At 43.7% G+C, this 16166-nt stretch overlaps 1 protein-coding gene and 1 long non-coding RNA gene across 2 annotated transcripts in view; one reads left to right on the top strand and one right to left on the bottom strand.

Moving 5' to 3' along the window:
- Positions 1-16166, top strand: part of LOC132648628 (uncharacterized) — a 356879-nt gene that overhangs the window by 152215 nt on the left and 188498 nt on the right. The window lies entirely within an intron of this gene.
- LOC132648681 (sentrin-specific protease 2-like) lies at positions 10599-11318 on the bottom strand (the record flags this gene model as incomplete). The annotated part of the gene is made up of 1 exon (XM_060370899.1): positions 10599-11318. A coding segment is annotated over one exon (720 nt), but the record flags the coding sequence as incomplete, so codon positions are not given.

Raw genomic sequence — 16166 nt, 5'->3', positions numbered from 1 at the left:
GATACAAAGAGCCCCGAATGATAAAATATAGGATATAGGAAGGGAGGTTGTAGATCAGCAATTACTGAGCGTATGCCGTGCATAAACAAAGGCCACGGTTTAATCCCTACCAGCTTCAAGATCCCCGAAGTTTGTTCACTCTACGAAGCTGGCTGTCTAAGCTGGTCCTCAGTATATGTTGAAATCCCAAAGAAGTAGGCTACAATGCCAGTGAAGAAATGCCTCAGCAGCAAGATGGATGAACTTTCCAGACAGAGGGAGAGTGAGTAGACAAAAGACAAAGACTCCCTTCTTCCAGGATCTTTTATGCAGGCTTCCACTGGAAGGTGTGGCCCAAATTTAGGGTGGGTCATCTCACCCCAAAGCATCCCTCTCAAATGACCCAGTCCAGGAAAATCCCGTCTGAAGGGGGCCAGCTTCATGGAGGGCAAACCGATTAGATGCCCAGTGCAGAACAGCCTCCTGGAAGCTCCTCACACCAGCAACGTTTTATGGACTTAGCAGGTTATATTTGGGATTATGCATACTGATATACATATTTGCAATGCCATAACAATTAATGAAAGGAGAGGAGGCCATGGATCTGAAGCAGAGTGGGAGGGGAAATGCCAGGGTGTGGAGGGAGGAAATGGAAGGGAGAAATGTAATTATAGTATAATTTCAAAAATCTTTTTAGAAAGTTAAAAAAAAAGAAAAAAAAGAAGGTTCTAAACTAAAAAAAAAAAAAAAATTAAAAAAAAAAAAAAAGGAAAGAAAATTCCTGACAGATGTGCCCAGGTGCTTGAGTTTTAGTTGATTCCAGATGTGATCAAGTTGACAACCCAAGATTACTCATCATACATGACATGCACACAATGGAAGAATTTTCATATGAAGAAAAATTATGGCTGAACATGGATAAGGTATGTCAAGTGAAATAAACCTGATAAATGTTGTATTATCTCACCTCTGTGAGATAATATAATCTGAAAATCTCTGGTTCATGGAAGAGAAGAATACAATGATGGTTTCCCAAGTCTGGGATGCGAGCAAAAGGAGGGGAAGACAGACCTCCGACACAGGTTATCAGAAGTACTCATCTTGCGTGCCTGAACCTGCTTCCCAGTGGCAAGGTGTTACAGGTCCACAGGAAAGAGCAGACAGCAGGAAGCAAGAGTCAATCCGGGCTCAGGAAGATGTGTGCTGGGATTACATCCTCGTTATGTCTGATTTACAGAATCTTTAGCCTCCAGATTCCATTTAGGAATATTAGGGCAATATTGGTGTCATCTTGTGGGGTTCTTGTTAGAATGTGTGCAAAATGCTCACTTTAGCGAGTAATCCCCAAACGTGGAAATGTTAAGCCACGAACACTCAACATGTCGTATGGATTGCTGAGTGAACACAGTGGTAGTTAATGTTGTCAACTTGTGGGTGTCCAGAGGCATCCGGAGACAAACCTGTAGGCATGACTGTGAGGGATTACCTACCTGGGAAAACCCACCTTAACCTTGTGTGGGGCTCTATTCCATAGGCTGCGCTCCTGGACTGAATAAAAAGCTAAGCAAAACTGACTATGAGCATTTAATTCTCTCAAGATCGAACAAAATACCCCAGGTTTCCCCTGAAATCCCTTCCCCAGGATGGACTGGAATGCAGAATAAAACCCGTTATCTCTTGTGCTGTTTCTCATGGGATACCTTAACACAACTTCCAGGTAAATTTGCATTACAGAGACCCTGGTGAAATCAAGCGTGGGTAAGGCATTGTCTCTCATTTTTAAAATGTTTCCTGTTAAAGTTTGTTGAAGCTCAGTGTGGTGGTCGAGGAGAGGAGGCACCATGAGTTTGAGGGCAGCTGAGCCACACAGCATCTCTCTCAACAGGAACAGCAAGAGGCTGAGGCTGTAGGCTGATGCTTCCTGTGGCACCTATGCTGTTCTCAACCCACGGGAGAAAGCACCCCTCCTTTCTTAGCCTCTAGATGCTTCAACTATAGGCCCAAGGTGGTTTGGGTTTGTCCCCATAGGCTCTGCTGTTTGAGTGTTAGGCCTCTTTCTGTTTGTTTGTCTCTCCGTTGCTGTCTCAGTATGGAAGCCCTCACTGCCGCTCCACCCCCATAACTGCCTGCCACCCTGTGTGACACTGTGGTGGTCATGGACTCACCCTCCGAACCTGTGAGCAAGCCCCCGGGGAAAGGCTTTCTTTTGTAAGCTGCCTTGGTCATGGTGTCTCTTTACAGCAACAGAAGAGTGACTAAGACAAGGCCTAAGCCAGAGGCCCTTCTGTTAAGCAATTCTAAATAATCATCTCAATAAGAGGTTATTCCATTCCAGGGATCTAAGAACTAACACATTTTAAAGATGAGGAAACTGAGGCCTAGGTAGGTAGTGATTTTTTTTTAATATACTATTTAGCAGCAGAGCTAGGATTCACCCCTGAGCCCTCTGTACCTCCAACTCCGTTCTGGGCTCAGGCAACAATTCCTCTCTAGTAGTTCAGTCTCTTCTCTCACATTGCTTTTCTCAGGTACAAATACGGAATAAACACCAACAGCACCATGGGTGATAGGAATCCCAGGTCCAGGCTAGAGAGATGGCTCAGAGTTCAAGAGCACTGGCTGCTTTTCTAAAGGTCCTGAGTTCAATTCCCAGCAATCACATGGTGGCTCACAACCATCTATCATGAGATCTGGTGCCCTCTTCTGGCCCGCTGACACACATGCAGGCAGATTACTGCATAATAGATAAATAAATAAATCTTTTTAAAAAATGGGGTATTCGCATTACCTTAGAAAAATATGAAATGAAGAATTCCAGTTCCATTTAAATGGATCCCACTTACATGTAACTTTGATTGTGACCCCCTCAGGCTGCCTGTGTCAGCTCTTGCTCTCCCCAGGCTGACCCATCCTTTCTCTGCCAGTTATCATTACAGGACACCAATCTCATCAGGGTACTTCTCTGCTTAAAAGGCTCCCAGTGCTCTGCCCGGCACAGGAGGGCTCCCTTGCGCTGGGCATTCTGGAGCTTCTCTGTACACCGGCTCCTTTGTCAGATCCACATGCCATCAGGGCAGCCCAGAACTGTGTTTCAGACCCCGAGGGCTCAGCGGTGAGTCCTAGCCCCCCCCCCCACTTCCTCGCTTCAAAAAAAATTACAGTCTAAACTCATGTGCAGTACACAGAAAAACAAGTCCTTTGGTGCTGGAGCCCAGCTGCCATTCTCATTCCATTCTCATTCCATTCTCAAGACCACAGCCAGATTGATTGTTAAAATGTTTATTGCTTATGTCGTTCCCTCATCAGAACACTACAGGTCAGTCTTCTGTGAGCAGACGTTATAGTTTTTGACTGCTCACCTCAGTTCCTCTACTTCCACCTTGCTGGCCTCCCTACCAGTTCTTGGGCATACCAAGCACAAGCATGACCTTCATCTTTGTTTATTCTCTACTCTTCCCCACGTCTGCACTAGCCTGCCTGTTCACATACAGCTCTTGATTCTGAGCCCTTGACAGTGAAACATTCAGTAATCACCCATAGGAAAATGCAGCCCTGTCACTCCAGAAGCCCCTCTGTGCTTTTCCTCACAGGGCTTTAGACTTTCTAGAATATGTCCTGACTTAACTGAAAGACCTAATGCCCACCACTGGATACAGCACAGCTGCATCAGAGTAAGATAAGAGGACACAGCACTAGGGAAATAAGATTGAATGAATACACCCATTCGAAGATTGATCACCGGGTATTTTTAAATATACAGCAATAAAATGTTCAGATTATTTTCAAATGTTCAAAACAAAAAACTTGTTTTAGGCAGTCTCATGTAGCACAGGCTGCCCTCAAACTCGGTATTTAGCCCAGGATGATGTTAAACTCCTGATTCTTCCTATGCCTCCCAACTTGTAGAATTAGGGAATTATATACCCAGTTTATGGATAGATGATGATCAATACTAGGTCTGAGTTCTAGCAGCTGGGCTATACCCACACCCCCAAACCTTAAAGAAGTTTTAAGAAATGTGTTTGGTCCAACATTTTCAATGCCTCTCATATTTATCATCTCTATGATGTGTTCACATTTTTGATAACTGACATTAAAAGATTTGCTTCAAAAAAGATGCCATAGGAAAGTAAAACCTTACAGGGATTTCTTTGTTGTTTGTTTAATTTCCTAGGTGGCAGCCTCAGGAGACAAATGAAAGTCTTAAGAATTACCAAGATGCTTTGCTTCAGAGTGACCTCACTTTGTGTCCTGTAGGAGTGAACACAGAGTGTTACAGAATATATGAGGCCTGCTCGTTTGGCTCCATTCCTGTGGTAGAAGATGTGATGACAGCTGGCCACTGTGGAAACATGTCCAGTCACCACAGCACTCCTCTGCAGTTACTCAAGGCCATGGGTGCCCCCTTTATCTTCATCAAGGACTGGAAGGAGCTTCCTGCCATTTTAGAAAAGGAGAAGACTGTAACTTTACAAGAAAAGTTTCAAAGAAGAAAAATGTTACTTCACTGGTACCAACACTTCAAAACAGAACTAAAGTGGAAATTTACTAATATTTTAGAAAGCTCATTTTTTATAAATAATAAAGGTTAATCATACCTAACTGTAAGTGTGTGTTCTTAAGTGTGAATATGTACAGCACTTGATAAGGTGGCTCCATCAACTCAGTTTCACAGAAGGGACCAAATGTTCTCCTTTTTGGCTACTGCTGTATACAAGATCAAAGAAATGGCGATATTTTACTGAGGCTGACCTGGCAAGATACTTAAGTGGTTAAAGGGTGCTTACTGCCAAGGCTGATGAGCTAAGTTCAGTCCCCCAGAAACCACACGGTAGGAGAGAAGTGAGTCTCATGTGCTGTCATGTGACCACCCCACCAGCATGCACACACAAACACATCAAATAGGTGGATAGATAGATTGGTGGATGGATGGATAGATAGACAGGTGACTCAGGTTCAGTTCTACCGAGATCAAGAAGCCAGCATTTACTGACTGTGCTCACTGACTTTAACCCACTTTAGGTGCTGGAGTGCTGGCTCAGTGTTTGAAAGTGCTCACTATCCTTGCATATAGCCTGAGTTCAGTGCCCAGCATGCATGGCACACACTCAGCCATCTGTAAGTATTGCTCAGTAGGTCCTGACATGTTCTTCTGTCTTCCATGCACACAAGTGCATATGACACATTAAAATAAAGAACTAACTGATAGAGTACTATTTACTAGGGCTGACATCTGGTCATGTCAGTAGCAGGATATATGCTGAACAATGGTACAAAGTTATATAATGTCAATGAATTTAATGGCTCTACTATACAACATGGAAATTATTTTAATATAATTGAAAGGTGCCTGAGTGGATGTTATGTGCTTTCACAAACTGTATCAACTCTGAGGTGATTTGTATGTGAATTAGCAAGTTGTGGCTAGTACACAATGTATATAGTCCCAAAACATTGCACTTGATAACACGTTCTATTTTATATACCAATATTAGAAATTGCAAACTTTAGGGAAACAGCATCATATGTTAAAACACTGGTTATTGCAGTCAGAAAAAAAAAATAAAAAACTTGTTTCCATGAGGATTTTTGGGGGAGCTTGAGGGAATTTAAAAGGTGATCTAAAATCTTTTACAACGGGTTCTGCTGAAATCATGCTAAAAGTTCAATAGTACTATTATTCAAGTAAATACCTTTCACAACTTGTCCAGACCAACATAAAATCAGATACACTGAACCAGATAGAAGAAAAAGCAGGCAACAGCTCTGTACTTACTGGCACAGGAGATGAATTTCTGAACAGAACACCAATCGCACAGGCAATAGGATAAATGGGACCTCATGAAACTGGAAAACTTCTGTAATACAAAGGACACTATCAATTAAATTAGCACCCTACAGAATGCAAAAAGATTTTTAACAACTCCACATCTGATGGAAGACTAATATCCAAAATATGTAAAGAACTCAAGAAACTAGATAACAAAAAAAGCAAATAATCCAATTAAAAATGGAGCAGGGGCTACAGGTTAGTCAAAAGATGGATGCAGGCACTAAACCTCTTCACAAAGGAACTTATTCTGGTCCCAGTTGACAATGTGATCAACTGCTTGAGCTCCAGCTACCAACTAGGTCTTCCTATATATATATATATATCAACTATACCCTTGAATTGTGGAATACAGAATGAACTCTCTCCTTGCTTTGTCAAAATATTTTTTCATAGTAAACAAGAAAAGGAACTAATACGGAAAATTGGTACTGGGAGTTGGGCTGTTGTTACAATACCCTGACCATGTGATTCTTAATACTTTGGAAGTGAGTTGCAGAAGAAATGTGGAAGATTGGAGAACTTCAGGCGACAAAGCCCTTATGTGCTGTAATGAGAACGTGATGTAGGATGCTTGAATGACAGGAATGCTGATGGGTTATCCCCTAGCTATCTGCTCCCTAGGTTGTGTCAGAAAATCTTGAATGCATCATAAAAGCAACAGTGGGAGCATAATCTTATAAAGTATGTTCTGGACATCTCTGGACTTTATAAAATAAAGACTTCATAATACCATTATAAATTATGCAAGGAACAGAAAAGGTTAAACTATTACATGTAAAACTGATTATTTTGAAACTGGAACTATTGAGGCTAAATACTAAATCACAGTGAGGATGTGAAGGGGAATAATACTCTTAATGAGTAACAAATTAATTTCAGTTTAACCTGTACCAAAAATGTTAAAGTAGCTTTAAGTTGAGTACCCTTTTTCGAATAAACAGTTCGGTACAGCACTTAAAATATGGCTGAGACTTATATTAAAAGATACCTGTGTTGAAAATGTACGTTTGGAAATACTTCACTCAACTTCCAAAAAGACAGATCTCCTTACTTTCAGAAAATAAAATGTTTTCATTTGTTTATCTATTTATTAAAATTTTAACAAAGAAGAGACTTCATTCAGATGCTAGCACCAGATACCCACGGTGTGAAGACTGTGCCTTAGAGTGCTCTCAAGATGTAGTCCCAAGGTTCATTACTCATGCGTTTATAAAGGCTCACAGGCTGTGCCCATCCTGGCTTTGTGCACCTAGAGGCAGGAACACTGGCAGACTTCCTGCCTGCATGTCCTCAGACACCTCCATCTAGGTGCAGTCAAGGGCAAGCAAGCTTGTCCACAGGAGTGACCACACACTGTCTGTATCCTCCATGAACAAGACCAGGCAATCACAAGAACAACGCCTAGCATTCTGAGACCTCCTCTGTCCTTGGACAAGTAGGACTTACAGGCTAGACATGCTTTTTGTTTGATAGTTCTCTTAAGCACAGTAACTTTAAAGATAATGTTCACCATCACTTCCATCCCCCACTTAAGTTGTATCCTGAGTCAAGTTCTTGACCCTGTGGTGTGTATCTGTGAAAGGAACAGGCTAGCTTTACAGGTTTCTTTATGAATTCTATACCCCATATTAATTAAACTAAGTTCTCCCGGTAGTTTTCCAGAAAGCAGAAGGACAAGGAAAAAGGAGAAGTGGGTGAATGGGGACAAGACCCACCCTGCTGCAGAAGAATGTCCAGGCCTGCAGTATGAGATAGGGTGCCTGGCAACGGGTCCAGATGGCCACAGCTCCCCATCCAGGACATTCTGGGTGTAACTTGAAGATCAGATATCCACCAGATGTCGGGGGCAGGCCTGACTGGAAGTGGGTGCCTAAAGCGAACCGATGATATTAAAAGTCAACTACCCATAACCCCATTCACCCAATCCTGCACTGCCAAGCTTGCCACCCCCACGCCTCCCTTGCTTTTTCCTTTAAAAACCCCATGCCTTTTTCTCTCGGGGCTGTTCCCTGATGATTTGGAGGGCAGCACCATCACTCACTGGCCTGAATAAATCTCTTCTGTTTGTGGCAATCCATCTCCAAGTTACCTTCATCTGTCTCTCTGGAAATTGGGCTCTCGGTGGGCCTAACTCCTGTTCACACTGGGATTTAATAAATATCAGTATACTGGCACCGAGACCAAAATTTCTGTATCTAGTTAAGACATTTATGATGCACAACCCAGCGATGATCAGCAGAAACAGAAGGTTCTGGTGTTCTGCAATAGCTGAAGACAGAGTTATCACCCGAAAAAACAAGGAAATGAGAATGGCAACCATGGGCTTCCCCTGTTCTGGGTCATTTTTTTTGTCTGCAGTGTACAGGGTTTGTTTGTTTGCTTGTTTTTGTTTTTGTTTTTCTGAGAGTACAGGAATCTCTAATGATTGCTGAGTGGTTTGCATAGAACAACATTTTCTCTTACAGCCACACAATCACATCCTTGTTCTGCACAGAGTATGGTGAGTGCTCTATCATGTTGCAAAACTGCTTCATCTAATGGATCAACATGCTGATGGATCTTGATCTAGTTGGGTTTTACAGGTACCTTTTTTTTTTTTTTTTTTTTTTTCAAACAAGGGAGCCTGGAGGTCAATATGAGCCAGCCTGGTTTGTTGGGTAGGCACTCCAAGTAGCCATTTGTCTTCCTTGCCAGAGAGTTTCCTTTGGACTGAACCTTTTCAGTCTTTTGTTGAGGATAAGGGGTGACATAGATGATTTTGTAAATGGGCCTCAACTGAAATTAGGATGCCATTGTAGGGGCCCAGGAAGGCTGGAATGTTAACTAAAGCCTGGGAGGGGATTCATTCAGGAAATGGGGCACTCACTCATCAGAAGCATCTGGTTTCCTGATCAAGGTAAAAGACAGGAAGCAATCATGGCAGCTGGACTGGAGCACATCAGGCTCTCCACTTTTGTGGACTGCCTGGGGCTTGGGTGCTGTAGATCACTTTTGGAGTGGTTTGTTTTCTGATTCTGGTTCCTGGGTGGTGACTGTCAGGTGGGTGGAAATCTGCCGAGACATATTCAGACTAGGGACAGAAGCTAAAGTTAAGGAACTTAAAGGAAACTCTTACAATTGGAGCCCCCCCCCCCAACCCACACACACACACACACACACATATTCCATCAGGAACAGGCAAAAGTTGGGGAATCTTAGTCTGTTGATTGTAGCTCAATTGACCTGTGACAGGTAGATAGATGCAAGTTGCAAACTCCGTGAGGCTCACATGAATTCTTTTAAGTTACAAAAGAGGAACTTCTGGAGCCTTCTACTTTTAAGTCATAATAAAAGCTTGGGGATTTAAAAAAAAAATTATCTGGGGTTAAAAACATCAACATTCTTTTCTTTGTCCAGAGGTCTGGACAGAGGTGGTTTTAACATGATGAGAAGTAATTTTAGGTATCAGAACTCCATTGATTACTATGTTAAAACTTTGAATTTTTGAAGTCTTGATATCACATATTTTTTGTTTTGGTTGTTCTGTTTGGTTTTTCAAGGCAGCCCTGGCTGCGATATTGAGCTTCTCCCAGGATGAGGACAGGTCTTGGCTAAAGTGCCCTCAGAGGTCTGGAATGAGAGCAATCTCAGCATGCAGATGTATGAACAGGTTCCGGCTTACCCTGTTGGATCTTGTCTTGGACATCTGCTTTCCAGTTCTCTCGGACAACCTCACTACACCATGCAAGGAACAGCAGGCACAGGATCTTGCAAAGTATGTTCAAAAAACTCCAAACTTTATTAAATAAAAACTTTATTGAATAACAACACAAATGTAAGATTTACTGCTAATAAAAAATTAAAGTTTCCTGTATAAAAATAGATTATCATGTAGTTGGCAATATTCACACTAAATATATTAAGTCTATACCAATAGTGGGGCTAAGGTGACAGAATATAAATATTAACATGACATATTAAATTTCAGCTTAATATATACAAAGAAAACATCTTCAAAAATAGCTTAAGGATATATATATTTATATATATAATATATAAAATATATTTTGATTTATATATAAATATTTGTTTATTTACATATATATATATAAATATATATTTATTTATTTTTTTGGAATAAACAGTTTAGTACAGCCCTCAGCAGGGTGAGGCTTCAAGGAGTCCCGGGTTTACAATGCACATCTAGCATTAGTTACTCCTCTCCCGAGAATAAAATAGATGTCTTTACTTCCAGGCTGGGAAGTATCTTGAGATGTCCCCGGCGCGTTTCTTACTTCTCCTGGATTGCTCGGATCCCGTGAACAGCAGCACACTGCGACGCTTCTGTAGTAGCACACAGTACCGGAAGGCAACCGGAGATTCACTCGGAGACAGGCAACTGGTGGCCTTCCTTTCAGAGATAACTAATGCAAACAAGCAGTCGAGAACGAAAGGCCGAAAATCGCCAGAAGCCATCCACTGCCAGTTAGCTAAAACTTGTGAACAAAAACAGCAAAATTCAATCCAGCGTCGACCTCAGTCATAGATAAATCTTGACAGCTGCGTGCTTGTGAGCATGCGCTGTGCAGTCCGGATAGTTTCTAACTTTCGGTGGGCACACGTGTCTTCTGTTGTTGTTGTTGTTCTGTCCCGACAGGGTTTCTCTGTGCAGCCGCGGCTGTCCTGGCCACAGTCTTTACACTCAGAACTTGTTCAAGGCTCTTCCACACCCAGTACCTGCAGTCCTTAGCCTCACCTGGGAAAGAGCTCGGAGCAGCTGCCTCGCAGTGGCCGCCAGGGGGCGCTGCTACAGTAAGCGCTGGTGCAGGATCTCCCACACCATCTTCTTCCTGAACAGAGGCATGTGCTGCTGGGAGAAGGTGATGGGCTGGCCCCTGGAAATGTAATCTGCATATTTACAGGCGAACACGCCGCAGTCGCCCCCGTTCAGCTGCTGAGGAATCTCCTCTGCCGACATGCTGTGTTGCTTCCACTCCACAGGGCTCAGGTCGCTGTTCCTTCTCGCTTTGCTCTCCTCCCGCAGATAGCAGAAAAGCAGCTCAAGGATGTCGGGTCTCTTCTGTCCCGTGGAGTCCATGTAGACAATACTCTTCTTTCTTAAGTCTGTGACCGCCAGGCTCCAGTGCATGCCCAGGTGAACTGGGACCAGGAGAAGTTCCTTGGCAAAGATGTTTACTGCCCGGGTCCATCTTCTGACTGACCTGTAGCCACCAGACTTTAACTTGGTGTAAAAGAAGGTATTAAATGCGTGAAGTGCCGGGTAGCCTTGACTTTGATTTCTTTCCATGAGAAGATTCATGTAAAAATTGATGACTTTGTCGTTGAGCCACTGGGTGTTCCTTAGGGTCCACAGGTCTCCTCGAGTCATTTGCAGTTTGAAGGCACAGCTCAAGATCTCATCTTTTGACCCAGGGCCTAGCGCACTGCTGATTTCTTTCTCCATGTCCACTGTGACAGCAGGACCACGGTCCAGCCCTCTGCCCTTCTCTTGGTCTTCAAGAGCCTTTTTCTTGACCTCAGGTGTTGACACTTTGCTGCTGGGCATGCCATTGCTGACACTGTCTGTGCAGATTTGAGGTGTTTCCGATTCATGATTCTGCCCTTCAGCACAACCTTTGAGAGTCTTGGAGGTGTCCATGGTGCTTGTGTGAGTGCTGTGAGGGCCAGAGCTCACGGGGACGTCAGGTTGGAGGAGTTCCAACAGCCCTGGGCACTTTTCATTGTGGTGTTTCTCAACTTCTTCCTCCCTGTTGCTGTGGGGGGGCTTGAGACCCTGGCCTCCACCCACAGACTCCTCAGTCACAGCCTCTTCTGGGGGGCCTTTGGCACACTCTGGGGCCATTAGCTGTAACGGACCCTTTTCCTGGGGTGACCATATTCGGCTCTCGTCAGGCTCTTCATCCCCAAGCTCTGTTTCATGCTGTTCCTGTTGCAGCTTCTTCCACGACTGGACTGGCTCTTCTGAGCACACATCATCCTCTTCCTCTTCTTGGCGTTTCCTCTTCTGGCCTTTCTCTGGCTGTTCAGGGCTTATCGTTTTACCCTGCTTGCAAGGCTGCCTTATAGAGGGACTACTTGTATTGTCTTTGCTCAGCTGTTGGCTGCCGGCCATGACACAGCTTTCCGATGTCCAAGTCAAAGTGCAGGTCAGCTGGGCGTTCTGTGGGAGTTCTTGGGTTGTCCTCTTGATGGCTGAAGGCACCTTAGTCTACTGGGAGATGTCTTATCCACACAAGATAAGGTGGTTCACGGTCAGAAACCGCAGGGGAAGAACACAGGTTTCCTTTGGCGCTGGGGTCAGTTAGGCCACCAAGACAGAAGGAGGTGGCAGTGTCAAAGGACACTTCTCACATAGCTGATCTTCTCTAATCTTGTCTTTCGGGTGGCATTTCCTCAGTCCCCCTATAGAAAGGTCTGTGGAGTTCCCACTCTGCGTTTTGTTTTTTCCTACTGAGGGAGAAGGATCGCTCTAGGGCACAAGGAGCCTCTGTAGAACCTGAAATTGTGGAAATCACAATGATTGTCAGAGTCTTTCAGCCAAAGACAGCAGTCAACACAAGTTAGAAGCAAGACTACTGTGTGCCTCCCTCCACTGTCACCAAGGATCTGGAAGGCCAGTTTCCACAAAAAACTGTGGTTTATGATGTGGTTTTATGCACCAGGGCAACATTCATTGGTGAATGGAGGCCCTGCCCACCATCGCCCAGGTCTAGGGTCTTAAAGCTTGTTTTCATTCCTGGAATTCCTGTTGGAACTCCTGCTGGCTGAAGCAAACCCAAGATCAGTAAGAACTCAGAGGAGCAGAAGTTCAGCACATATCATGAATAAATAAATGTAAAAACCCCCAAGTGCTGGGATTAAAAGCGGCAGTACCACTGCTTGGCTGGACAGATCTTTTCAGGATGACTCAGCAGAGATGGCTCCGTGGTGAAGAGTGATGCTTTTCTAGAAGACCACACATTGATTTCCAACCCTGTCTTTGCAGCTTACAATCACCTGTAACTCCAGTGCCAGGGGAGCTGACACTCTCTTCTGGCTTTAAGCAGGAAACGCACACACACACACACACACACACATACACACACTGCTCTTAAATATGTGAGAGTAAAACACTCATACACATTAAAAATAAATCTTAAAAAAATAAAAGCTAGGATTTGTACTAAGCCTATTTCTCTTTTTCCCCCCAGAAAAACAGTGTACCGGAGAACTAAGTAAAAATCGTTGCTAAAATGTACAAAACAAAATTAGAAAAAAATGTAATAAATGAAAAGATAGTTATCCTTTCTAAAAGCTTTTAGAAATAGTTTGAGAAGCTTCTATGTCCTTAAACCTTGAAAGACAGAGACCAAACCATGTGTTTAAACCTGCTTGTAGCTGCTTTTCTCACACCCAAAAATCTAGACACATAACCATATCTCCATAAAACTCATATAACATGTGATTGATCAGTGGCGAAGCTTTGTAGATTATATATGATTTGATCGTTGCCAAACAGAACGGAGGACCAAGGAGATGGCTCAGCCCGGTTAGCTGCTCCCTGGCAACTCTGACCAGTTCAGGGCAATTCCTGAGTCACTCAAAATAAAAGACAGAACCCAGTCACCCGAATTATTCTCCGACCTCCACGTGTGCTGCGGCAAGCCAACAGTTGCCGCACCCCCAATGCAAATAAATAATGAACTGCAATAAACCCTGCCAGGTGAGCAAAGAGAGTGGCATTTTATCCTAGTGGATCACGGTGGAATGGCCATGCCTCTCACCCTGCAAATTCAGGCAACGGCCACAAGAGGGCAGAGAGAAACCACAGAGAAGAGCGCGCCTCTCAGCTCTTTCCTGCCTTCCTCTCTGACCCAAAGGAGCTTCTCAGAGCAGAGAACTGCAGGGGCAGAACCAAAGCATCTGGACAACTGGGCTCCCCTTGATTACAAGGCTGGCAGGTTTAGTCAGGGATCTCGAGAGTAACAGAACACACACACACACACACACACGATACATAGATAGATAGATAGATAGATAGATAGATAGATAGACAGACAGACAGACAGATCGATGAGTTTAGATAGATGACTTACAGGCTGAAGTCCATCTAGTCCAGAGATGGCTGCCTATGAATGGAAGGTCCAAAAGTCCAGTAGTTTTTCAGTCCATGAGTGTGGATGTCTCAGCTGGTCTTCAGTAAAGGCTAGAATTCTACACGAGTAGACCGCAAGGACAGTGAAGGAATGGACTTCTTCTCAGTGAGGCAGTAACAGGCAAATAGCAAAAGCTCCCTAGTTCCAGCACCTTTTATAGAGGCTTCTAGCGGAAGGTGTTGCCTGGATTAGAGGCTCGGCTTCCCTCTTCAAAGATGCGGATTAAAATTAAGCAAGGAATCCCTCACAGGTGTGCCTTTTCATTTTGGGGTTTTACATAATACCAGATAACTGGAATCCAGTTGACAGTCAAGAATGGCCGTCTCAGCTGCCTTTCCAAGCCCCACTTCATGTTCTGGACACAGTTTGACATTTTTGACATTTAACCTTGTGTTCTTTCTTTCTGTAGATTCTGGTGTGTGTTTGTCTGTGTTCACGTGTGTACGTGTGTGCATATGTGTGTGTGTGCCTGTGTGCAGGCTCTCTCAAAGTAGTCAGCATGTGTGGGTTGAGTTGTGGGGCAGCAGAGCTGGGTTGGAGTGGAGTGGAGCTCAGTTGGTGGAACGCATGGTCCAGCAAATAAGAACCCTGGGTTTGCTTCCCAGACCACACACAACTGCATGTGATGGGGCACGCCTCTTCTCCTAGCGCTCTGGAAGCAGAGGCAGGAGAACCACAAGTTCAAGGTCATCTTAAGCAGTATAGAGCTTTCACAGTCTGCCTTGGATACAAAGAGCCCTGAATGATAAAATATAGGATATAGGAAGGGAGGTTGTAGATCAGCAATTACTGAGCATATGCCGTGCATAAACAAAGGCCACGGTTTAATCCCTACCACCTTCAAGATCCCCGAAGTTTGTTCACTCTACGAAGCTGGCTGTCTAAGCTGGTCCTCAGTATATGTTGAAATCCCAAAGAAGTAGGCTACAATGCCAGTGAAGAAATGCCTCAGCAGCAAGATGATGAACTTTCCAGACAGAGGGAGAGTGAGCAGACAAAAGACAAAGACTCCCTTCTTCCAGGATCTTTTATGCAGGCTTCCACTGGAAGGTGTGGCCCAAATTTAGGGTGGGTCATCTCACCCCAAAGCATCCCTCTCAAATGACCCAGTCCAGGAAAATCCCGTCTGAAGGGGGCCAGCTTCATGGAGGGCAAACCGATTAGATGCCCAGTGCAGAACAGCCTCCTGGAAGCTCCTCACACCAGCAACGTTTTATGGACTTAGCAGGTTATATTTGGGATTATGCATACTGATATACATATTTGCAATGCCATAACAATTAATGAAAGGAGAGGAGGCCATGGATCTGAAGCAGAGTGGGAGGAGAAATGCCAGGGTGTGGAGGGAGGAAAGGGAAGGGAGAAATGTAATTATAGTATAATTTCAAAAATCTTTTTAGAAAGTTAAAAAAAAGAAAAAGAAAAAGAAGGTTCTAAACTAAAAAAAAAAAAAAATTAAAAAAAAAAAAGGAAAGAAAATTCCTGACAGATGTGCCCAGGTGCTTGAGTTTTAGTTGATTCCAGATGTGATCAAGTTGACAACCCAAGATTACTCATCATACATGACATGCACACAATGGAAGAATTTTCATATGAAGAAAAATTATGGCTGAACATGGATAAGGTATGTCAAGTGAAATAAACCTGATAAATGCTGTATTATCTCACCTCCTTGAGATAATATAATCTGAAAATCTCTGGTTCATGGAAGAGAAGAATACAATGATGGTTTCCCAAGTCTGGGATGCGAGCAAAAGGAGGGGAAGACAGACCTCAGACACAGGTTATCAGAAGTACTCATCTTGCGTGCCTGAACCTGCTTCCCAGTGGCAAGGTGTTACACGTCCACAGGAAAGAGCAGACAGCAGGAAACAAGAGTCAATCCGGGCTCAGGAAGATGTGTGCTGGGATTACATCCTCGTTGGACCTTGTTCTTCTTTGCAAGCACTTTACTGATCGAGCCTTTTCTCCAGCCTGGATCTTCTAATGTCTTTCATTAAACTCTTTATTTATATGCGTATTGGATCTTTTTGTTTCATTTTTTATTTTTTTCATGTGAACTTAGTTATTTTCTTTTTTTTTTCTTTTATTTATTTATTTATTTGTGTTTTTTTTATCAGTTACATTTTATTAACTCAGTATCCCAGCCGTGTCCCGATCCCTCATTCCCTCCCAGTCCCTCCCTCCCTCCCTCATCTCCACCGTGCCCCTTTCCAAGT

Source organism: Meriones unguiculatus, chromosome 17 (genome assembly GCF_030254825.1).
Source record: "Meriones unguiculatus strain TT.TT164.6M chromosome 17, Bangor_MerUng_6.1, whole genome shotgun sequence".
Taxonomy (NCBI): domain Eukaryota; kingdom Metazoa; phylum Chordata; class Mammalia; order Rodentia; family Muridae; genus Meriones; species Meriones unguiculatus.
Note: the sequence above shows the minus strand (reverse complement) of the source record. Positions and strands in the feature narration are given on the sequence as shown.